Genomic DNA, 23,484 nt, shown 5'->3' with positions numbered 1-23,484 from the left:
CCAGTATTTGTCCAGCTAGAATGACCTCTGCACCCAGGAGAAGAGGAGGAGGGAGGGGGGTGGGGAGGAGGGGCCTAACAGACACTTGGTTCAGCTGATTGCAATTTCTCATAAATATTCAGCCTGTGTGATGCTGTTGGGATGTGTTTGAAGCATTAAGACATGGATGTATCATATCTCATTTTCCAGAGCAGCTTTGGATGGTGTGTTTGAATTAATTCCTAAGTCAAAGGGGACACACTGACCCTGATTTTCCTTGGACAGAGAAGTTAGCTCCCACCTGTTCCTGACCCTCACTCTTCCTTGCTCACTGGACTTCTCCATGATCCCCAACCCACTTTTTAGAACACAAAGCCAGTTTTAGTTCCATCTTCCCGGTGCTCTCTATGGCCCTTCCACTCATATAAGATCATCACATTTTATCTTCTTCTTTTCCTAAGGAGGACAAAGACTCTCTCCAGTGAAGCCTTTCTCTTCTCTCAGGCCTCTCCTTCCCGACTCAGCCTTGGTTTACTACTGAGATTTGCCATATACCATACAGATGAACAAAAATGTTACCAATTATTGGCAGTTTTTTTTTTTTTAACCAAACGTCAAGTTGGTGATGAAGTTATCTGGAAATGTCAACCAAACCCAGAAGACTACACAAGACTACAGGAGAAGGCACTCTGGGGTGAGATGATACTAACACACAATACCCATTGTATATACAGTTCTAAGTGTTTAACATATATTAACCCTCTTACTTCTCAAACAATCTTATAAAGTAGGTACTACCATTATCATTCCAGTTTCACATAGCAGGACGCTAAGGACCAGGGAGGTTAAACAGTAGAGTTGGAGATTCTAATCAAGGAATTCTGGCTCCAAAGGTAATTCAAAGACTTGCCCCCAACTGTGGGCCAAGAGCTCAGATTCCCTGACTGTCTGCATTGTATTCTTTCTTATCTACCTGAATTCAGCAGCTAACACTGCATTATCTCTGTCTTTGGTGGAATACCCCATAACTGGTTAGCATGGAAAAGTTTAATACAGTTTAAGGCGAGTTTTCAGTACTGATTTTATTTCCTATCCATGGATGTTAAAATGAAATTTGCCTTCCTCAGGCTCACCCTAGAAAGTGACAGCTGGCTCTGATAAAAATGGAACCATCTGTCTGTGAGCCTGGGGTCAGGGTATGAAAAGACACCCTGGAGATCGTTGGTCCGTCAGGTGGTGGGAGGAAGGTGTGGGGGTTGAAGCTTGCCAATGAATCTTCAGTATGGGATTCCCCTTGGCCCTTGTATAGCCAGTGGAGGGAGGTCCCTGTTTGATTTAGAAAGGTGAAGCTAACCATCCTTGGGGCTCTCAGTTGCCAGGGTCAGCTGTCTACATATCTTGGTTCAAATAGGATTTCGTTAGGAAAACTCTCTAGAGACTGTCCCCAACCCAGCCATCCTCCCTCTCTTCCATCTACACCTCTGCCCAGATGACCTGTTAGATAAATATGACCTTCTGGGTTTTCAGGGTCTAAATGCAAGATCTAAAATCTACCAAAAGCAGATGCTTGCTTTTCCAGAAACAACACGAGTCCAGATATAGGGCTTCAATTGGGGCTGGAGCTTGAGGCCTATATTACTTTCCTCTTCCCAGAGCTCACAGGAGCCATCCAACAGGACAGCTCAACTAATGAAAGGGGATCTTGGCCTCTCTCCATATGTAGTGCTCGGCCTTGTCCTCAGCCCTCCTCAACCCAGTCATGAACTTTTCTCTTGACTGTTTCAATCCAAATTACATTGTTAGGGGGAGCTAGGGATCAATTAAAGTCAGTATTTCCTTATCCATCCATTCCTGCTCTGGCCACAGAGTAGGTACTCAGTAAATTTGCCCAGCTCCCTGAGAATTGAATCTCCCACTACAATGGGATTTTGAAAAAATCCATCACTCATGGCCTGGTTAGCACAGTCTTTGCTTCCACTTTCATTGGGACATGCTCTGCCTAAAAGCGAAGAACCACAGGCCAGTAGGCCTATGCTGTTTGGCAAAAAAGGAAACAGCAAAGAAGACGGGTCTATCTTCCTTTCTTCTGGAGTCAGCACTGAATTATTTGTGGTAAAGTCCCTGCTGGTGGAGTCTCTGGGCCTTTGGCTTTTTACTGTTTGGACTATTTGTATTCCTTAGCATCCCCACCAGAGAGAGACTCTTGGGCAAGAGGTGACATCCACAAGAGCTCATTCACTTAGTGACTGAGAGCTGTAAGGGAAGGAAAAGGAGGGCAGGAAGAAAGGCTGGAATTAATGCTTTAAATGAGGCTAAACAATTTACCCGCAGGGTTTTCATTCATCCTACTTTTTGTCTGTTTCTATCACACAGGTCACCCACCAAGAATTGACTCTATGACTTTACCCCTGTCAGCTGCAGGGAAGAAAAGGGTGCCAGCTCCTGCTCTGGCCAGATTCCCCCTGAGCGACTTGTGGAGTCTTACTGGGGGACTCAACTCTCCTTTACCTCAATTAGCAGTAAAGCCTACACAAAGACACCGGGAACATGACGGCAAGAGAAGGCCACCCGCCTCTCTATACCCCTAGATGACACACTACGTGATCCCAGTGGAGTACACAGAAAATTCCAAGGTGACCAGGGGCCAGGGGTTCTTGGTGGAACCATGGCAGGGAAAGTATCAGAGACAGAAATATGAGACTCTGGGTAGTGATAAAATAAATTGTTTTAATGGAAGGCTTTCTGAGACTGCAACTTTTTCTTCTGCTATCAAACAGCCAGTTTCCCTGCCCTGGGGTTTCTTAGGGAGTGCACGGCTGAACTCCTGGCCCACAGGAAGCTGGCATGTTACTCTGACACACTACGTTCAGCCCCTCCAGGGATCCAGAGGTGTGTCTTAATGTCAGGAGACTGGAGTTAGCTGGTAGTCAGTCCAAGGTATGCCATCCCCGTAAGTGTCCGGGCCTGAGGGAGAGGACAAGGGGCTTCACTTCCCACTTAGGATGTTTCTCCATGAGGGAAGAGAGAGGGGACAGATCACTTTTGAAATTTTGACTCTGACCTTTACAAAGAAAACTAATAGACACTTTAGTATTATATACAGGGCAGAGGGGAGAGGACACAGAGGGGAAATTGCACTTAATTACAGTAGTTTATAGTTTACAGCCATTGGACAAATTTACTTCTTTAAAAGAAATCTCAGGATCATTTGGGATGGGGGCAGGGGAGGGAGTCTGCGGATATTTACAGTGTGTTTGGCTCAGTTCAATAGCACGTGTCCTTCTCTCCTCGTTTCAGTAACAGATTCAAGTTTTCGCATCAGTTTGTTCGATGAAGGATCACAACGTAGACAGTATGGCTTTCTTGCTTCCTCTTCGGCGGTTCCTTGTCTCCCGCCTCCAGGACAGACAGGAGTCCTTGACATCGTGGGAGAGGCATCGTGGCAATACTGCATAGAAGGGAAGCTGGGCTTCGGGCTGCGCCTCCTGAGAGTGGATTGTCTGAGGTGCCAGCAGGACGTCTGTCAGGTAAGCAGGGACCTCTTGCAGGTGCTTGTCAGGTCACTGGGCTTTTCCATGACAGCTGCCCAGAGGGTGATGGTGTGGAAAACAGGGTCCTTGTTGCTGCGCACAAAGTAAGTGGTGTGTGGGCATCACCAGGCTTGTAGAGGACACTGCAGAAAGAGAGGAGGGAGAGTGCTCAGCTGTGTCATTTGGCAGGGACATGGGCCATTAGTTTGGTTTCTCTAAGGGAGCTGATGCCCAACTCAACCAGCAAAGAGCAGCAGGTGGAGGGCTGGGGGCCTCGTGTCTGCTCAGTTCCGCAGTTTTCATGCTGAGGCACACTTCCTGCAGGAAAACCTGGGAGCCGGCTTTCCTGGCCACTTCAGAAGACAGAAGTGAATTGCTGGGGACCTTGAAATAGTCCTAACTTGCTGACCCTAATCCTGAAGCTGGGCTCCTCTTTTTGTGACAGTGGCATTTATAGAGTGCTCAGTGTGCTTGAAAAAGCAGCTGGATGGTGAGCTCTTGCCTCTCGTGGAAGCAAGGGTCTCTTCCTAAGACCTCTAAGAGCAGAGGTCTCCTATGCTAATGCTTCTCAAACTTTAATGGACCCATAAGTACCAGAGAGCCTGTGAAAATGTGGATTCTGGTTTAATTCCGACTTGTAGGCCTGGGGTGCACCTAAGAGTCTGCATTTCTAACAAGTTCCCAGGGTGTGCCAGTGCTGCTCACCTAGAGCAGCAAGGCCAGAAAGCACACGAGAAAATGACCACTCAAACTACTCATCAGGAAGGAGCTTTGCAAATTGCTAAGTGCTTTCCACGGATTTCTTTCTTTGGGATAAGAAACTCAGAGGACCAGGGAAAGGATCCAAAGGCTGAAGGTTTCTGATGCCATCCTTGTGGGTGGGCCAGGGCAGGAGACCCCAGAATGGCTGGAGAAGCCCTCGAGAGAAGCCACCTCACCCAACTCAGGGCAGCCTCGCCCTCCAGTGCCCAAGCCTTATTCATTTGAACTGTCATGGAGCGTCACTACTTTCCTTTTTCACTTCTGGGGAGTCTCTTTTTGTCTCCCTGTGTCTCCTCCTTCCCTTTTTCTTTTGTTGGCATCTAAGGTTCTGCCTTTGACTTAGTGGCTTATTCTCTCAAGATCCCCCCAAACACACACACACACACACACACATACACTTACACACACACACTTACACACACACACACACTTACACCTACCAATACTACTAAAGGCCACTGTTATCACATTGATCAGTGCTGCAACCATGACCCTATATGAGGATACCATTATGTCTATTTGACAGATTAGGGAAACAAGGCTAAAAGAGAGTCAGTGAATTGTCCCAGGTTTAAGAACTAGGAGAGTGTGGAGCCACAGCTTCAAACTAGCTGTCTAGGTGGCCACTCAGCCTGTGCTCTTTCAATCATGCTTGGAGGTGAGGAGCCTTCTACTAAGCTTTGTGCTCTTGGACAAGTTACTCTCTCTGTGCCTCAGTTTCTTCCCCTATCAAATGGGAGTTGTTGTGTGATTAGATGAGTCAACACCTGTGGAGTCCTGAGCGTGGTCCTTGGCGCAACTGTTATTATTAACATGGGGTTCTTCAGCCCAAGCCGCTGCTGCTCCTCAGTGCTCTTAAGAGTGGGGCTGAAGGCCGGGCGCGGTGCCTCACGCCTGTAATCCCAGCACTTTGAGAGGCCGAGGCAGGTGGATCACGAGGTCAGGAGATCGAGACCAGCCTGGCCAACATAGTGAAACCCCATCCCTACTAAAAATACAAACATTAGCCGGGCATGGTGGTGCACCAGCTACTTGGGAGGCTGAGGCAAGAGAATCGCTTGAACCCAGGAGGCAGAGGTTGTGGTGAGCCGATATTATGCTACTGCACTCCAGCCTGGGCAACAGAGCAAGACTCGGTCTCACACAAAAAAAAAAAAAAAAAAAAAAGAGGGGGGCTGAGCAGTGCGTGCATGTGGAGAGACAGGCTTCTGACCCTTCCACATTCTTGAGACGTTGGTCAGGGTCCTCTGATACCCTTTGCCTCCTCTTCCTCCCCTGACTCACCCCCACTCTCAAGTCTCTTGACTTCCCACTATCAGCCTTTTTCCAATTTTCAGATTTCAGGTGGAGGAGAGAGAAAACGGCTTGTGACCTTGCAAGTTTCAAAAGAAGAGCAAACAAGAAGGGCAGATAAGGAGACGCCAGTGAGATTCTATGGCCTGTCATTAGGGATGGGCTTCCCAGCTATCAAATGTTTGCTCACATAATAAAATGGTGGCAGAGCCCAAAATGTTGTCAAAAGAACTAGAGTTATTTGCCTCCTTCAGAGTCTAAACACAAACATCTGATAAGGGGTGCACTGTGGTCCCTTAGAACTGGAGGCCCAGCCCATGCAGCCCCACGGCGGCCTGGCCCAGAAGATCTCTGAGAGACCGCGGAAAGGTGTGGTAGCTGTGGCAAATGTGAAGGGCATCCTTATTCTAAGAGGATTTGTTACATAATGGTAAGAGCTAACATTTATCGACGTCCTACTGTGTGCCAGGCACCATACTAAGGGCTTCACAAGCATCACTGCCTCGAATTCTTACATCGACCCTTTGAAGTAGGTGATTATTGTGAATTCATTTAACACGTTTGAGTGCCTACTGTGTACTTAGCACTTTTTTAGACACTGGAGATGCAGCTGTAAACAAGACCCTGCCCACTTCTTCACAGAATTTACCTCCTAGTGAAGGCTTTGAATAATAAACAAGTAAACAAATGCACACACACACACACACACACACACACTGCAACTTTAGGTGGAGATGAGCACTCCATAGAAAAATAAGCGTAGAGGTTAGGGCAGCTTGAGGAAAAAGAGATTAACTTAGATAGGGGAATCAGGCAAGGCCTCTTTGAAATGGTAACATTTGAGCTGAATGAAGTGAAGGGGCAAGCATGTAAAAATGCACAGAAAAAAAGAGCTCCAGGCAGACACCACAAATGCAGGAGTCCTGGAGTGGGATCTCTTCAGCCCTGGCACAGCTGAAGCTGAGCGGGTGATGGAGGGAGGAAGGAGGTGAGAACGGCGACACTAGCAGGGGCATAATCACATAGGGTCCTGTATGTCTGTTTTAATTTGGTTGTAATGGATTTGGAGAGTTTTGATGGGATTGACATGCTTGATGTCTCTTTGTAAGAGATCACTCTGGCGAACAGACCCTAGTGGGGCAAGGGTGGAAGTGGGAGACAGGCAAGGGCCACCTAAGGAGATCAGGGAGAGACAGGGGGGCCTGGGCTGGGACTAGGACAGTCCTGATGGGAGTGTGAGAAGAGGTCAGATTTAGGATGTATTCTGAGGGTCCCCTAGTAGAACTTATTGATGGACTGATGTGATGTGGAGAGAAAAATCAGGGATACTCTCAGCTCTCTCACTTGAACAACTGGTACCGGTTTTGGAAATGGAGAAGTCCATGGAGGAAGCAATTTTGATAGGATGAAATTAGGGCAAAATGAAGAGTTCCTATTTTAGGCACGTTGAATTCAAGAGGCTTATTAGATATTTTAGACATGCATCTGTCCCTGCCGAAGAAGCACTGGATTTGTGAGTGAGCACTCAGTGGGGAAGACTGGACTATAGACAGAATTATAGGAACCATCGGCGTGTACACTTGACCTAAAGCCATGGGACTGGAGGAGATCACCCAGGAGTGAGCATAGATGAGAAGAGGCAAAGAATGAGGCCTGGGGCCCTCCAACACATAAATGTTGGGAAGATGAGTTGCCAGCTGAGGAGATGAGAAGTGGCCAGTGCCGTAGAAGAACCAGGAACGGTAGCATCCCAAACTCCCATGGAAAAAAAGGAGGGAGCGATCAGTTGTGTCAAAGACAGAGGTTGAAAAGTAACCATTGGTTTCAGCAGCATGGAGGGCATCGTGAGCTGGACACAGTGAGGTGTGAAGACAAAAGCCAGTCTGCAGTGATCTCAAGAGAGAATTGAGGGTGAGGAAGTGGAGACAGTGAGGATAGTTAAGTCACTTCTATGTCCATGAACTTATGTGAGATTCATTGTAGCTCTGTTAATGAGAAGTCATGATTATAATTCCGGTTTTACAGATGAGGGAAGTGTGGCCTGGAGAGGTAATAAGTAAGTTGGCCAGGGTCTCACAACAGCAAGGCTTGTGCTCTTCACCCCTATGTAAGAGAACTTCTTTCAACCCCCTCAACACAGGGAAATAAATGCCCTTTGCCACATAAAACCCTTTTCCCAAACTCAGAGCCGCTCAGGGGTGCTAGCAGGGGAAGCCAAGAGTGACCCAGCTTCCATAGGCTGGGTGTTTCCTTTGGGACATGCACTGAGTGAAGTATTTTACAAGTCTTCGTGCAGTTAGTCCTTTCAGTGATCCCATGAAAGAGGTATCATTATCTTCATTTTACAGGTGAGCAAACAGAGGCTCAAAGAGGCTAAGACATTTCTCTGAGGTCACACAGGTAGAAAGTGGTAAAATCTTGAGCGCAGATCTGCCTAACTCCCAGGTCGGTGCTCCCAACCATCAGAACACTCTGCTTCCTCACCCAGTGAAGAAGCTGGGAGAGAAGGAACAGCCGAAGGGGATAGATGATGAGGCCGCCCACCTCCCCCCTTGTCAGTGCCCTGACTAGTTACTGCTCTGGGGGCCCTCTCTTCACCTTCCCATAAACTAGGAAGTCAAGCAGCGGGGAGAGAACACTGTGGAAACAGGAGTTGGCTCACATCCTGCCTACACTTGTTCTAACTGAGGTCAGTGCTTGCTGTGGTCTTGTTTCCAGACTAGCGGGGCATTGTTGAACTCAGGCACAAACCCACTCAGAGATAACTTGCCAGCACCCAAGAGTTGAGAAGGAGGGAGAGGTATGTGCTCTGGAAGGGACAGATGGCAGTAGATGCAGAAGGATTCTTGGCAGCGAGAAGTCCCAGCCTGGTGTTCCTGACCTGTAATCCCCAAGGCCCTTGGGGCATGTCTGCCTTGACAGCAGGAAGTACTGGGATCAGACAGATACAAGTACAAATCCTGGCTTTAGCCTTATACCTGCATAACCTTGGGTTGTTATTATGGGTGCTTAAAAGTGGATATTGGAAGATGAACGTTGTTTAATGGGTTTGGAGTGAGAAAACCAGTCTGGAAGTCCAGCTCTGGAATTAATGATCTGTTTGAACTTGACCAGATCCATACCCATCTTTGAACCTCGGTTTTCTGCTTTGTAAATCAGGTATAAAAATAACGACCTTGCAGAATGGGTAAGAGGGTTCTCCAGGAAATGTAAGCTAGAAAAGCATCTGGGGTGCTGCTTGGAAAATGGAGGCATCAAAAAACACGGGTTCTGCATTCATTCATTCATTCGTTCGTTCATTCATTCTTTGTTATTTACTGAACATCTAATATAGCCCAGGCATTTGGCTAAGCCCAAAGGGTATGGGTGATTTGACAGGCCCCGAACTATTTGCTTTTTCCTGGGAAATAGGTGAGCAGGGAGTCTGTGTATCAGCAGGAGAATGGGAAACAGGGATCTGGAGCCCAGGCCCAAGAGGTAGGATGTGCTTGAGAGATGGTAGTAATCCTGAGACATTCTCTTCTCCCAGCCTCCTTTGCCTGCATGTAGACCAAGCACTGAGTTGGATATTGAAAGAGTCACTAGTCCGGGTCCAGTGGCTCACACCTGTAATTCCAGAACTTTGGGAAGCAGAGGCGGGCAGATCACGAGGTCAGGAGTTTGAGAGCAGCCTGGCCAACATAGTGAAACCCCGTCTCTACTAAAAATACAAAAAATTAGCCAGGTGTGGTGGCGTGTGCCTGTAATTCCAGCTACTTGGGAGGCTGAGGCGGGAGAATTGCTTGAACCCAGTAGGCGGAGGTTGCAGTGAGCTGAGACCACACCATTGCACTCCAGCCTGGGTGACAGAGTGAGATTCCATCTCAAAAAAAAAGAAAAAAAAAAGAGTCACTGGAAGGGGAGACAACTATCTCCTAAAGGATCACAGACGGGAGAGAAAACAGGGAGGGGGCTACCACTTTGAGTACTTGACTACGTACTAGGCATTCTGTTAGGCACGTTGAATATTTTGTGAGATGGAGTGGGATTTTCCCCATTTATAGATGAAGAAACTGAGTCTCCCAACAGGGAATTAACTGCCCAAGGTCACATACCAGGGGGTGATGAAGCTGAAAGTAGCTCAGGTCAGCTGGCGTTTCTTACCACTGTACAATGCCTCTAAAATAGCACTGCTCAGGATGTGTCCCTTTGACCCGAGCAGGGTGCACGCTAATTGCCCGGTTCAGTGCACACATCAGCAAGTGAAATGCTCTGAGAAGCCCTGCCCAGTGGCATTTAACTTTGTGTAATCCAGCAGTTCCCTCAACATATTTGACCAAGAAATCCTTCTCTCCCCTCACTCGTATGTCCTTGATACCTAGTGATATGGTTTAGATGTGTGTCCCTTCCAAATCTCATGTTGAAATACGATACCCAGTGTTGGAGGTAAAGCCTAGTGGGAGATATTGGATCATGGGGCCAGATCCCTTATGAATGGCTCAGCGCCATCCCCTTGGTGATAAGTGAGCTCTCACTCAAGTTAATTCACACAAGATCTGGTTGTTTAAGAGTCTGGGATCTCCCCTTTCTCTCTCTTGCTCTTTATCTCACCATGTGACATGCCTATTCCCCCTTTACCTTCTGCCCTGACTGTAAGCTTCCTAAGGCCCTCACCAGAAGCAGATGCTGGCACCACAACCTGCAGAGCCATGAGCCAATTAAACATATTTTCTTTTTAAGTTACCCAGCCTCAGGTATTCCTTTATTGTGATGCAAATGGACTAACACAAAAAACTGGTCCTGGGAGTGGGGCATTACTATAAAGATACTTGAAGATGGCCAGATGCAGTGGCTCACGCCTGTAATCCCAGCACTTTGGGAGGCTGAGGCGGGTGGATCACCTGAGGTCAGGAGTTCGAGACCAGCCTGGCCAACATGGTGAATCCCTGTTTCTACTAAAAATACAAAAAATTAGCCAGGCGTGGTGGCCTGCACCTGTAATCCTAGCTACTCAGGATGCTGAGGCAGAATCGCTTGAACCTGGGAGGTGGAGGCTGCAGTGAGCTGAGATCACACCATTGCACTCCAGCTTGGGCAACAAGAGCAAAACTCTGTCCCCCCGCCCTCAAAAAAAAATACTTGAAGATGCGGAAGCAGCTTTGGCAATGGGTAACAGGCAGAGATTGGGAGTTTGGAGGAACAGAAGAAGACAGGAAGATGAAGGAAAGTTTAGAATTTCTTAGAGACCTGTTAAGTGGTTGTGACCAAAATCCTGATAGAAATATGGAGAGTGAAGGCCAGGCTGATGAGATCTCAGATGGAAATGAACTGATTGGGAGCTGGAGCAAAGGTCACCCTCCTTATGCCCAAGCAGAGAACTTGGCTGCTTTGTGTCCGTATTCTAGGGATCTGTGGAAGTTTGAACTTCAGAATGATAGCCTAGGGTATCTAACGGAAGACATTTCTAAGCAGTAAAACATTCATGATGTGGCCTGGCTGCTTCTAACAACCCACAGTAGCTATGGAAGCAAAGGAATGACTTACATTTGGAATGTTGGAATTTACATTTAAAAAGGGAAGCAGAGCATAAAAGTTTGGAAAATTTGCAGCCTAACCCTGTGGTAGAGAAGGAATTCAAGTGGCCTATGGAGCAACAACTTGCTAGAGAGATTAGCTTGACTAAAGAAGGCTGCATGCTAATAGCAAAGACAGTGGAAAAAAGGCATTGAAGTATTTCAGAAATATTCTAGGCAGCCCCTCCCATTAGAGGCCCAGAGGCCTAGGAAGAAAATATGGTTTTGGGGGCCAGACCAAAGGCCCTGCTGCCCTGCACAGCCTTGGGACACTGCTCCCTGTATACCTGCTGCTCTAGCTTCAGCCCTGGCTCAAAGGGCCCCAGGTACAGCTCAGACCACCACTCTAGAGGGTGCAGTCTGTAAGCCTTGGTGGGTTTCATGTGGTGTTAAGCCTGCAGATGCACAGAATGCAAGAGTGAAGGAGGTTTGGCAGCTTCCACCTAGATTTCAGAGGATGTATCAGAAAGCCTGGGTGCCCAGGCAGAAGCTTGCTGCAGGGGCAGAGCCCCCACAGAGAACCTCCACTAGGGCAGTGCTGAGGGGAAATGTGGGATTGGAGCCCCACCCCCACACACACAGAGTCCCCAGCAGGATACTGCCTAATGGAGCTGTGGGAATGGGCCTGCCACCCTCTAGACCTCAGAATGGTAAAGCCACTAGCAGCTTGCAACCTCAGCATGGAAAAGCCACAGGAACAGAGCTGCCCAAGGCCTTGGGAGCCCACCTGGCACGCCAGTGTGCCCAGGATGTGGGACATGGAATCAAGGATTATTTTGGAGCTTTAAGATTTAATGCCTGCCCTGTTGGGTTTCAGACTTGCATGGGGTGTTACCCCTTTCTTTTGGCCAATTTATTTCTTTTGGGATGGGAACGTCTGTCTACCCAATGCCTGTACCACCATTGTATTTTGGAAGTAAGTATATAGTTTTTTTATTTTACAAGCTCGTAGGTGGAAGGACTTGCTCTTGAGTCTCACCTGAGACTTTGGACTTTGAGTTAATGCCGTAATGAGTTAAGACTTTCAGGGACTAGTGGGAAGGGATGACTATTTCTCAATGTGAGAAGGACATGAGATTTGGGAGGCCAGGGTGGAATGACACGGTTTGGATGTGTGTCCCCTCCAAATCTCATGTTGAAAGGTGATTCCCAATGTTGGAGGTGGGGCTCAGTGGGAGGTAATGGATCATGGGGATAGATCGCTCATAAATGGCTTAGCATCATCCCCTTGGTGATGGGTGAGGAATTCATGCTTGAGTTAGTTCACGTGAGATCTGGCTGTTTAAAAGAGTCAAGGGCTAGGTATGGTGGCTCACACCTGTAATCCCAGGGCTTTGGGAGGCCAAGGCAGGCGGTTCACTTGAGTGCAGGAGTTTGAGACCAGCCTGGGCAACATGGCAAAACAAAAAAAATGCAAAAATTTAGCCTGTCATGGTGGTGTGCGCCTGTGGTCTCAGCTACTCTGGAGGCTGAGGCGGGAGAATTCATTGAGCCCAGGAGGTTAAAGCTGCAGTGAGCTGTGATTGTGCCACTGCACTCCAGCCTGGGTGACAGAACGGGACCCTGTCTCAAAACATAAAAAATAAATAAATAAATAAATAAATAAGAGCCCAGGGCAGGGCCTCCCCCTTCTCCCTCCTGCTCCCACTCTCACCACGTGATGCACCTGCCCCGTCTGCACCTTCCGCCATGATTGTAAACCTTCTGAGGTCTTCAGCAGAGGCAGATGCTGGCATCACGCTTCCTGTACAGCCCGCAGAACCACGAGCCTTTGAACCTCTTTTACCCAGCCTCAGATATTTCTTTATAGTGAAGCAAACAGACATCGCTATAAGCAATAAATCTGAACACGCCAGAAATGAATTTGAAATTCCTGTTGGAATATAAGACCTTAAAACAAAACCAAAAAAGCAGAATTGCCATCAGGTCTCTTTCAGAACTCACTTCTGACCCTTTGCCTTAGGAACAGAGTTTGTACAAACTGTCTTCACCTGGGGTACCTTCTGCTGTCAGGAGGCAGCACCTTTACCCTCATTTTACTTCACTGTGCCTTTCCCATTCCTCTTTCTCTTTCAGCTTGTTGGAAGAACGTTTCCTGAGTGGAATATGGCAAGTGAACTTATTTTTTACTCTTGTTCCTGACCACAAAGACAACAAGAGTGGCAGCAGTTACCATAGAATTTTAAAGATGGGTAGTGGAAGGCAAGTATGTGGAGTCAAAGACCAAAGCCTGAAGGTCCAGCACTAGAATTTATCATCTGTGTGACCTTGGGCAGGTCACTCTTCATCTCTGGGTTTTAGTTTATTTCTTTGTACTTAGGAGGTTGCAGTAAAAAGAAAACAATGAGACAATGTTCATGACAAGTATAAACTGTAACGTGCCACGTGAGTATTTTTCATCCCTACTGAGTGTAATAATCATCCTCGTGATCACAGAAATGAGTCTATTGCCAGACTCCTGAAATGTCTGGGGACATGGAGACAATGTCACAGCAGTTCTGGGAGGCCACTCATGCAGCTTCAAGGTCGGCTGGCCACTCTGTCCAATGGAGAGGAGAAGCCAGTGGGGGGCTGGTGCAGCGTCTCGGGAGCATCTTAAAGTATTTTGATTAAGAGACCATTTCCTGAATTCAGAGGACTTGTTTCAACAAGCAACCATCAAAGTCAACTTGGGAAAGACAGGAATAATTAATCATGGTCCTGTCTGGGGCTGACCAAGCGGCAGATGGATTGATAAACCTTTCAAAGGGGAAGGTATTCCCAAGGAGGGCCGCTGCGCCTGGCTGCCCCCCTGATTGAGATTTGTGAGCACAGATAAATGTTTTCCCTGCTCACTACAAAGAGTGGGAACTTGCACGGGAGTTGAAGGGCAGGGTAGCGAGGGGTTGTCCTTTCATCTTCTATTGGGTGAGAGAAGAGTGGCAAAGCAGGTCCCACACACCTCTCCCTCTACCCCCGGCTCCAGAGCCCAGCTGCCCTGGTCGTGTGTGTGTTTCAGTGCCCAAGACACCAGTTACTTAATCTATGCAACCTTGCTGAATCCTCAGAAAAAGCAGATGTTACAACTCTCACTTTAAAGATGAAGAAATGAAGGCTCAGGGAGGTCAAGGTCACCAAGCGAATGGCAGAACCAGGAATAGAACCCACCTGCTCCACTGCACTCTAGGGCTGGGAGGAGATCGGGGCAAAGGAAAGGATAGAGAACCCTGATCCCATGAAGGAACCTCCTGGGAAGCCCATGGCAGTGGATGAAGTTTGATTTGCAGGGCTCAGATGAAAAAAAGACCATCAACAAGACCAAATTCTGAGAGCTTCTGACGTGAAGTTCAAGGTTGTCACCTACTTATCTAGTAATCGATAGAGGCCAAACAGTTCCCACACTGCACAGACCCCAGCTACTAAAAGGTCTCATTGTGTTACTCTGGAATCATCACCTGTGTTCAGACATCTTGTCCTGTTTTCTAACTCTCGGTGTCTTCTTGCAGTCCAGCTGTCCAAGCTGCAACAATGAGCCTCGCCATCAGCTGCCTGTCTTTACTATTCCATCACCTCTATTCGGAGGTGAGACTTAGTCATCAACTGAAACAGTGACTAAGCCTCTGGATTCCCCACTTTCAGTGCACCAGGAAGTTGATTCTAAATTTCTTGATAAAACCCCAAGTGGATGCTTACCCCTGGAAAAGCCAGGCTGTCTATTGGGGAGTCCCCATGGGTTGACATAACTGGGTCATTCCCAGAGCTTGTGGCATTCTGGGTCCAGGGGAATCAGCCTCAGGACCTCTGACTTCCTACTCACTTTCTCCACTGACTACTCTGTAGATCCTCGGGGATCCCTCTTGCAAAGCATGAACCTCAGCAGGGGATCTGTCCTCCTGAGCCCTCCTTGGAAATACCTTTTCCATGGACCATTGATCATTCTATTAGGGAACACTCAATCTCAATGCCTAAGCGCTCTATGTCATCCAGTCTCCAGCAACCTATCAAACTTCTGTCCTTGTTTAGTGCTCTTCCTGGGGAATCTGGGGGAGCAATAAGCCCTTTCAGCCTGTGGCCCCTTTTTTTTCACCCTGGGACCTTAAGGATTCCCTTTTCAAATAACAGGGAGCCTCAGAAGGACCTAATTTCTGGCCGAGTCCATGCTTGCTGCAACCTGTGCACATCAATAGCCTTAGTCACATCCTGCCCACACCCCAACCCTCACAAATCCTGCTGGCATTACCTGTTTACTTGAAGACATGTTGGTGAGTGTACTGATGCTGCTGGTATCTGTGACCACCATTGCAGATGGAAACCGGGAGGTGTGAGAATACTGGGGGGGTTCCTGCTTGTGTGCGTACACTGGAGAGACAGAGTGAAGACAGAATCAACATGCATACACAGGCACAGACACAGGTACAGAGCCCCCATCCCACACCACAGCTCCCATCTCCTCAGGTAGATAAAAGGGCTGGTGGATATAGTGGGGATTTCTCATATTAGTTGTCCATAAGATTCATGTAAATTCCAAGTCACATGACCAACTCCAGAAAGCATGTGGATGCTTGGCTGTGAGGCCGTGTTCAGCCTGCTCTCAGAACACGGGGCCTACCAGGGAGGCCTCCGGTACGGAACGGGGGTGAAGGTCACTGGCCGTTGCCTCAGCTTGCCCTTCTCATGCAGGGAAGCAGGTTATTTCCTGGTCCAGGGCACCATGGGCTCTCTCTTCGTGGGCGGCCAGGCCTGCTGGGCCTCAGCAGCCCACAGGTCGCTGGTGACCACTCTCTGACTATCCCACCCAGGCCTCGCCACTGAGGAAGCCTGGCCAGGTGAAGGGATAGGGGTAAGTCGGGAGCACATTGCCAGGCTCTGGGAGGAAGGGAAGTGGGGCACATGTGGTCTCAGACTCCGCTACAGGCTGTGGCAGATTTTCAGAAGCCACTAAAATGTGATTGGAATGTGAGATGGTGCTCAGAAACCAGCTCCACAGGCCTGAGTGGGGATTGAGCCCTGAAGATAGAAGGCTGGACTTGGCTGTTCTCCCCCAAACCCACAGCTTATCCGATGCAGCTAGGGAAGAAACACAAACCTTTCACCATCATTGCCTTCTAGGAGTCCCTTTATAAATAATCTTTATAATTTTTTATGCTTACCAAATGCAGTTTACCCCTATGTTTATTTCATATTCGTAATGACCCTAAATGCATACTATTTCCATTTTATGGATGTAGAGATTGGGCTTAGAGTGGCTAAGTAACTTGCATTAGGCTACATAGCTGGTAAGTATCACAGCCAGGATTTAAATCCAGGTCTGTCTGATCTAAGACTAGTGCTTTATACTGAACACTTCCTTGGGGTTTCTGAAGCAGAGAAGCCATGATTCCTCCCCAAACTCCTGTGTCAGGGGCTATAGCCAGACCTGGCCAGAGGATTGGAAGCCTGGGACTCAGGATGAAAGGCAGAGAAACAGAGGATGGGATTGGATGGGAAATAAGTTGTCGAAAGGTAGGCTTGGGGTAGGTATAGAAATTGGATATGAGAAAGTCTGTGTGCAGGGATGCAGAGGTGGCAGGGAGGAAGAAACTCTAATGCCCAGGATGGCGTGCCACTGGTATTTTTCACTTGTGTTCATGGTTCTTGATTAGAGGTGTTTGGGGTGTATAAATTGGAGGACACGGGACTCTAGAAGATTCTTCTCTTTTAGGGAAGGCAAACAGGATGCAAATTAGATGCCAACTGTGATCATTTGATAATGGCTGCTTGGAAGTTTAGATTGCAAAGGCTAAGTTGAGGTTCACCGGGAAAAGGTGCTGGTGGTTTATGGATGCGATCTTTTCCAGAGGTGTTGGAATGGGAAATTGGTGGTGTGTGTTCCACATGCTGTCTGGCTCCAATTCCCCTTCATTTATAGGCCAATTCCCCTTCATCTTCAAACCCTTCCCTGGGAATCTCAGGGGTAGAGAAGAGGACTAGAAAAGGTACAGCAATACTCAAGAGTTATGCTTGAGAAATTGTCTTGGTCGGTTGATCATAGGCAGGCAAAAGTGACCAAGCCAATAGACTTCCGAGAAAGTTCAGACCCAGAGAGGGAAAGTGGTTGGCCACTGAGGGTCCTTGGTGCTCCCTCCCTCCACATGCCCATGTCCTTACTGTGTGAGTTCTGCAGCTGAGTCACAGCTGCCATGAAGGGCTGCTGGGCCATGTGGCTGCCTGGGCTCTGCTGCATGAGGGGCTGCTGGTGAGGGCTGTGCAGCTGCTGGGAGAACTGGACGGGCTGCAGGGCTGCCAGGCTGCCAGCCACACTGTTGATGACAGGGACACTCTGTGCTTGGGAGGTGTTGAGGCCTGTGGGAGCAAGAGGAAAAGGTCAGAGACAGCTCCTGGGATAAGGAGAGGTGGATGGATGTCATCATTTGAGCCCCTGCTCAATGTCCCAGTCATGGGCTGAGCCTGTTACATAGGAGATTGCATGGGAGGCAAATGTAAAGAAACGGAGACTTGGAGATATTAATTTACTTGCTCAAGTTCCACAATGAGTTGTGGGTTGGAGATGGGCATTAAACAGATCTGATTAAAGCCTGAGAGTCTCCCAAAGTCATCCTGTGACCTCCCAAACTTAGCTCTCTTGAGGTTGCCAGGGCTTTGGAAAAGCTGGCTCTACTTGCCCACTCCATCCATGCCAGGCTGTGAGAGAGGCTTGCCCTGTTGCCGGCAGGGCAGAGTTAAAGATGTCCACACTGAGGCACAGGTTATTGCCCAGATCGGTCTGTCCAGTAGAGGGCAGGAGTGTGCAGGGACCCAAATTTTGACTGAAAACAACTTCCAGAGTTCCGGGAGTATGAAGTCGGGAGACCCTTATTTAATAGACTGTACAAAGACCCCGAGAGAGGTCAGGTGCCAACTCCCTTGACTGTAACAGAGAGGGGAGAAAACACTGGAACTCAGCCAGTCTGTGAGGTAGGCATATCTTATCTGGCAACATAGGGCTTGTGGCACTAAAAGGACCAGGTTTTAGAAAGAGGAAGCAGTACATTAAAGGTTGACTCTTGGCATTTATAGTGGGTCTCCCCATCTTTCTGTTCTGGGGATGTCAGGGCCTCTGTGACTTGGAACTGTGTATCCTGAGGCCTCTTTAGAACCCGGGCCAGCACTCGGAGGATTGGATCCCCTGGTACCCATGCTCTATCTCCTCCCTGAGAGCGACACGGAGGAAGACAGCTAAGGTAGGATCGGAGTGGGGACAGGACGATCAGGAGAGAAGACACCTGGACCTGCTTCCTGGGGTCGACTATGTTCCTGTGTTCTTGCTTTCTGGGAAGTTGGGGGAAGAATGGGATGAAGAAGGAATCCAGAAAAAGGTCTGTTTTAGGTAGATGTGGAAGGGACACCTAGAGAGGCTTTCCTGAAATGGAGACGGTTTCATAAGCAGGTTTGTGGGAAGTCATCAATGGAGATAACGCGGAGTCCTCAACAATTGCCTACTCAGAGCTTTAGCTGATACCATTATCAGAAACTTAAAAGGCGAGACCCCTGAGCAGAAAGGACAGGGGGAGAATCCTGCTTCTGGCTCTCCTGGGTGGGGGCTGGGGGTGCGACCCTCTGATCACCCTCAGAACAGCACTGTCTCCAGTTCCCCAGGGGGCTCAGCGTCTCCTCAAGCCAGCATCTCACCAGATACCCTGATGACTGTGTTTCCCTTTCCTACCTCCTGCTTATGGTCTCAGTCTCCCAGGAAGCTCCATGAATGTGCTGTTTTTGAGAAATCTCTGAGAGCACTGCTGCTGCTCTTTTTGTGAAACTGCTGCCCAGAAAAGCAAATGATCCTGTCTAGAGTAGATGACATTTGAAGGCATAGTTCTGAAACCTGCGTGTGCTTCAGAAATCATCTGGGGGAGCTCTTTAACAAATATACATTCCTGGGCCCCACCCAAGACCTAATGAGTCAGAACCTTCAGAGGTGGGGCCCAGGAATCTTATTTTCAATGCAGTCTGTGATCCTGATGTGCCTCAATTCCAGGATTGAGAGACTCTGATGTCATTCCAGCTCCCTCAGTGGGTAAGTCTTGACCTTTTCATCTGTTTCTGTTTCTGGGCACTGGTTCTTGCTTGGGAAGTATGCTATCCAGTCCAGGGAAGAAATGAAGAAGAGAATAGGATGAAGAGGTGAGAATGAGTAGAGAATAAGGAATTGGCCCTGCCAAATAATTTGTTACCACCTTCACCACGGGCTTCTGCAATTCTGAGGCAGGGCCCGTGGTACTCAACACATCAGTCAGTTAAATGAGGATGCCTGCAACCAATTTCTCATCCTAACACTCCATAGTGTAGGACCTCTGTGTCTCAGCAGTTTTCTGGTGATTCTCACCATTTCTCATGCTCTGTCTACCCCAAGTGTACACAGATATGTACACACACAGCCATCCTTCTAAGGTCAGTGTGCACTCTGGTGTAGCCCATCTGAATAGAAGATTAAGGAGCATCATGAGATGATAGAGAAATATATGAGTAGAGGAAATCAGAAAGAACAAAATGGAAAGATACAGACTAGACCCAGGGAAAATTTTAATTCAGATAGTGTATGTATATATATATATGTATATATGTATATATAACTGTATGGTAGTGAAAGCTTAGAATAGAAAGAAAGAAGTTAAGTGGGACAGTTTGTTTATTATTTTGGTTGCAGAAATAAGTGGAATATCTTCCCCACAGACCTTTTAATCAAATCTTCTAAATGGCAAACAAGCTGGTTTTAGGTATCTTATCTCATTCCAAATTCTGGTATTAGTATAATTACCATATTCCATATACCAGAGGGCCCAGTCAAAAGGCAGTACATTTAAAATGATCATTTATATTGTGAGTTCTCTAAATGCTTCCCCATTCCCATTTTCCTCCTGCCAAAATAATGCACTGTGTGTCAGTTTCCAAGCAGCTAAGGATAGAGTGAGAGCCACACATATTCAATAAATTTGTGTGCCTCCAATGGGCCTAGCCCTGTTCTGACCTCAAAAGAGCGTAAGTCATTCTCTTCAGAAGTGAGAATCCAAGTTCCAACCCTAGCTAGAGCAGATTTAGGGAGAGAAGAGGGAAGAAAGAAAAAGGCAGAAACAAAACAAAGAGGTGGCCAGCATGAGCCCTAGACACAAGGAAGGTAAGGGGACAATGGAGCGATACAAGGTTGAAAGAAAGATGACCAATGTGTTACCCTTAGACCTCTCCCAAGACATCCAGCAATACATCCAAGGGTCACAAGGGTGGTCTTGAGAAACAATGACACCTGAGCTGTCATGGTGAAGCTGAAAATATGCTGAATACTCATCAACATTAAAACTCTCAAAGAGATATCCACAACCACAGTTCCCTTCAGCCTTCTCATGCCTCAAGATGACCCATGTATGGGAAGGCACAGGCTTGCTGTTGAATATGAGCCTCCTGGAGCTGGAGGGACCTGATCCATCTCCGTGTCTTCAGGCGTGTGATGTGCCAAAGCAAGCTATTTCTCCTTAAAGTTTTCAAAGCTCTCAGATACAATGGCAGTTTCCCTCTGGGTCCTCCCTTGGTGTATTTTCACTGCTGGCCAAGGAGATTTCATATACCACACAAAACTCCCCATTTAGAAGGAAACCTGTCATTCTTACTTCATCATCACCAAACAGAAAGAACCTCCTGAAAAATCTACCACCTACTTAGTGATAGCAATGAACTCAAAACAAAGTGTAAGCTACGATGTTATACATATTCATGCTTTAGAGATTTACAAGCATGTTCATATTCACTGTCATTTGATCACTTCAACAACCTATTTTATAGATGAGGACATTGAATCTCCTAAAGGTTCAATGATTTGACCCAGGATGCACAGCTGCTAAACTGTGACCAGGATCCAAATCCATTCCACAATTTTCTCTTGTTTTAGGCTAAACAATCCAAATATTGGATTTAAGGAGACAGATGAAAAACTAAAGAAGTTAAACCAAATCTACTAGTCATGGGTGAGTTTGAAGGAGACCTACAGTTATTTTTCACCACATTAATTTGCTTCCCATTCTTCTTCTCCCTGCCCCCAAGTTTTCCGACCAAGAATGGAACTTACTTTGTGCAATTGCCATGACTCCAGAGAGGGGTGTCATGATGAGGTTTTGAGATTGCTGGGGATTATGGTGGGAGAGGCTGTGGATATTCGTCAAGGTGCTGACTGGGGGCAAACCTCCTCCCGAGACTGAGATCTGATGGGGAGAAAAAAACAAGAGAAACATGGGTGGACTTGGACCACAAAGAGCAGTTTCCAACATGATGTGACTTAGCGATTCCTTGGCATGGCTAGTTCTCAAATTCATTCCTTCATTCACTCAATAACAATTATTGGCTGGGCGCAGTGCTTCACCCCTGTAATCCCAGCACTTTGGGAGGCCAAGACAGGAGGACTGCCTGAGCTCAGGAGTTCAAGTCCAGCCTGGGCAACATGGTGAAATCCCATCTCTACAAAAAAGAAAAAAACACAATTATTAAGTGTCTACTGTGGGACAGACACTATTCTAGGCGCTGGGGATAGAGCAGTAAGTAAAACAGACAATGATCCCTGCCCTCATGGTGCATCTATTGTTGACTGTCTGAGTTACTAGCCAGCTTCAGAAATTACTAAGGGTTAGGGGAGATTAGCCATTATAAGGTTTCTCTACTTTTTCCACATCTCCAGTACACATTACAACATTTTTTTCTTTTTTCTTTTTTGGTCAAGGATCCTATATTGTAATCACCATTATATTTTAATGACAGATTAGTATGAGAAAGCTACTGATTTTTGTGTATTTTCTTTGTACATGACCACTTCATTGAATCCTACTAGTGTCTTTTCCTCATTGATTTTTTTCCAAGTATGTAATTGTAATACAAGCATCTGATGGTAACAGGTTCTTTACCTTGCTAGTACTGATATGTCTACATGTCCTATTGTATTGCTTAGAACTTATAGTGTTAAACAATAACAGTTGTAATAGATGTGCTTATTTTGCTTCTGTGTTATCAGAAATGTTTCCAATGTTTTCCCATTAACTCTAATTGTAATTATAAGGGCACAATCAGTTTTATACACACCTACACTTTTTCCATGATAAATTAGTTTACTACTTATAGTTTCAAAATAATTTTTTTCTTTTTTCGAGGTGGAGTCCAGCTCTGTTGCCCAGGCTAGAGTGCAGTGGCGTGATCTCTGCTTACTGCAACCTCCGCCTCGTGGGTTCAAGCAGTTCTCCTGCCTCAGCCTCCCGAGTGGATGGAACTACAGGCACCCACCACCATGCCTGGCTAATTTTTGTATTTTTAGTAGAGACGGGATTTCACTGTGTTGGCCAGGCTGGTCTTGAACTTCTGACCTCAGGTTATGTGCCCACCTCGGCCTCCCAAAGTGCTGGGATTACAGGTGTAAGCCACTGTGCCCAGCCTCAAAACAATTTTTAAAGTTATTATTAAGAAAGGACTGGCCCCTCTTATTCTGAACCCAGGCATGCTTGAGAGCATCAGGAACCCTGAGAGGTGCTTTAGGGTTAGGATACACCAGATGTCTGAGTAACTCAACTTTCTGTCTTCCATCTTTCACTCCCCAGAGCTTTTCGGACTATAGGTCTCCCACCAGTACCCAGGTAAGATGCTGTCTCCCACCTGCCCTTCTGGTCAACTCCATAGCCTCCAAGGTTAATTTGAAAAAGAAAGAAAGCAAAAACCAAACAGGTTTGTTTGTGTTTTTAAAATAAGCATCAAGAAATGAGTTAGGGGTCACATGACCAAGAAGGAATTCTGACCACATCAAACAAGAGAGAACCAGCCTGTTTGCTGGACTTGTTTTTCAAAATGCCAGTCATTAAAAAAAAAAAAAAAAAAATCCACAGCCTGCCCTCAGACTGAATCTCTTGGGTAATGTAGTTCCTTTGGAGAAAGTCAACCAAGTGACAGTAATTTCTCTGACATTTCAGCATTTGGTTAATGGTATAAGAGAAGTGTGGAGGCCAATGATAAGAATAATTTAAATGTGTGTGACTTTAGGACTTGTAAAGTGCTTTCACTGATTGTCCTTAATAGATAATGACACAAGTAGGGCAGGCATTATTACTATCAGTCCCTATATTACAGATTAAGAAACTGATCTTCAGAAGAGTTGAGACTATTTCTATGTCACTTGACTCATAAGTGAAAAAGCCAGAGTTAAAATCCAGTTTTGCTGGAGCTTAAATCTTATCCACTTACTAAGTTTGGGCAACCTTGATCAAGTTACTTCCCATCCTAAAATGCAACCATTATTTTTTAATTTTTTTTTTTTTTTTTTTTTTTTTTGAGACAGGGTCTTACTCTGTCGCCAAGGCTGGAGTGCAGTGGCATGATCACAGCTCACTGCA

General features: G+C 46.9%; 1 protein-coding gene across 4 annotated transcripts in view; it reads right to left on the bottom strand.

The window, feature by feature from the left end:
- Positions 1 to 2,686: 2,686 nt before the first annotated feature.
- The window catches only part of HNF1B (HNF1 homeobox B), a 59,442-nt gene continuing 38,644 nt past the window's right edge, over positions 2,687 to 23,484 (bottom strand). For 2 of the 4 annotated variants that reach the window (XM_054456854.2, XM_054456855.2), the window contains exons 6-9: positions 21,189 to 21,321; positions 17,243 to 17,437; positions 15,336 to 15,454; positions 2,687 to 3,652 (exon numbers count right to left, since the gene is read on the bottom strand). In XM_054456854.2, coding sequence (XP_054312829.1) covers positions 3,632 to 3,652; positions 15,336 to 15,454; positions 17,243 to 17,437; positions 21,189 to 21,321 — 468 coding nt within the window. In that variant the 3' untranslated portion in view covers positions 2,687 to 3,631. The remainder of the gene's footprint in view (positions 3,653 to 15,335; positions 15,455 to 17,242; positions 17,438 to 21,188; positions 21,322 to 23,484) is intronic. The other 2 variants (XM_054456856.2, XM_054456857.2) reach the window with 2 other exon arrangements.

The sequence above is a fragment of the Pongo pygmaeus genome, chromosome 19 (genome assembly GCF_028885625.2).
Source record: "Pongo pygmaeus isolate AG05252 chromosome 19, NHGRI_mPonPyg2-v2.0_pri, whole genome shotgun sequence".
Classification (NCBI taxonomy): Eukaryota; Metazoa; Chordata; class Mammalia; order Primates; family Hominidae; genus Pongo; species Pongo pygmaeus.
This window is presented reverse-complemented; position numbering and strand designations above follow the sequence as displayed.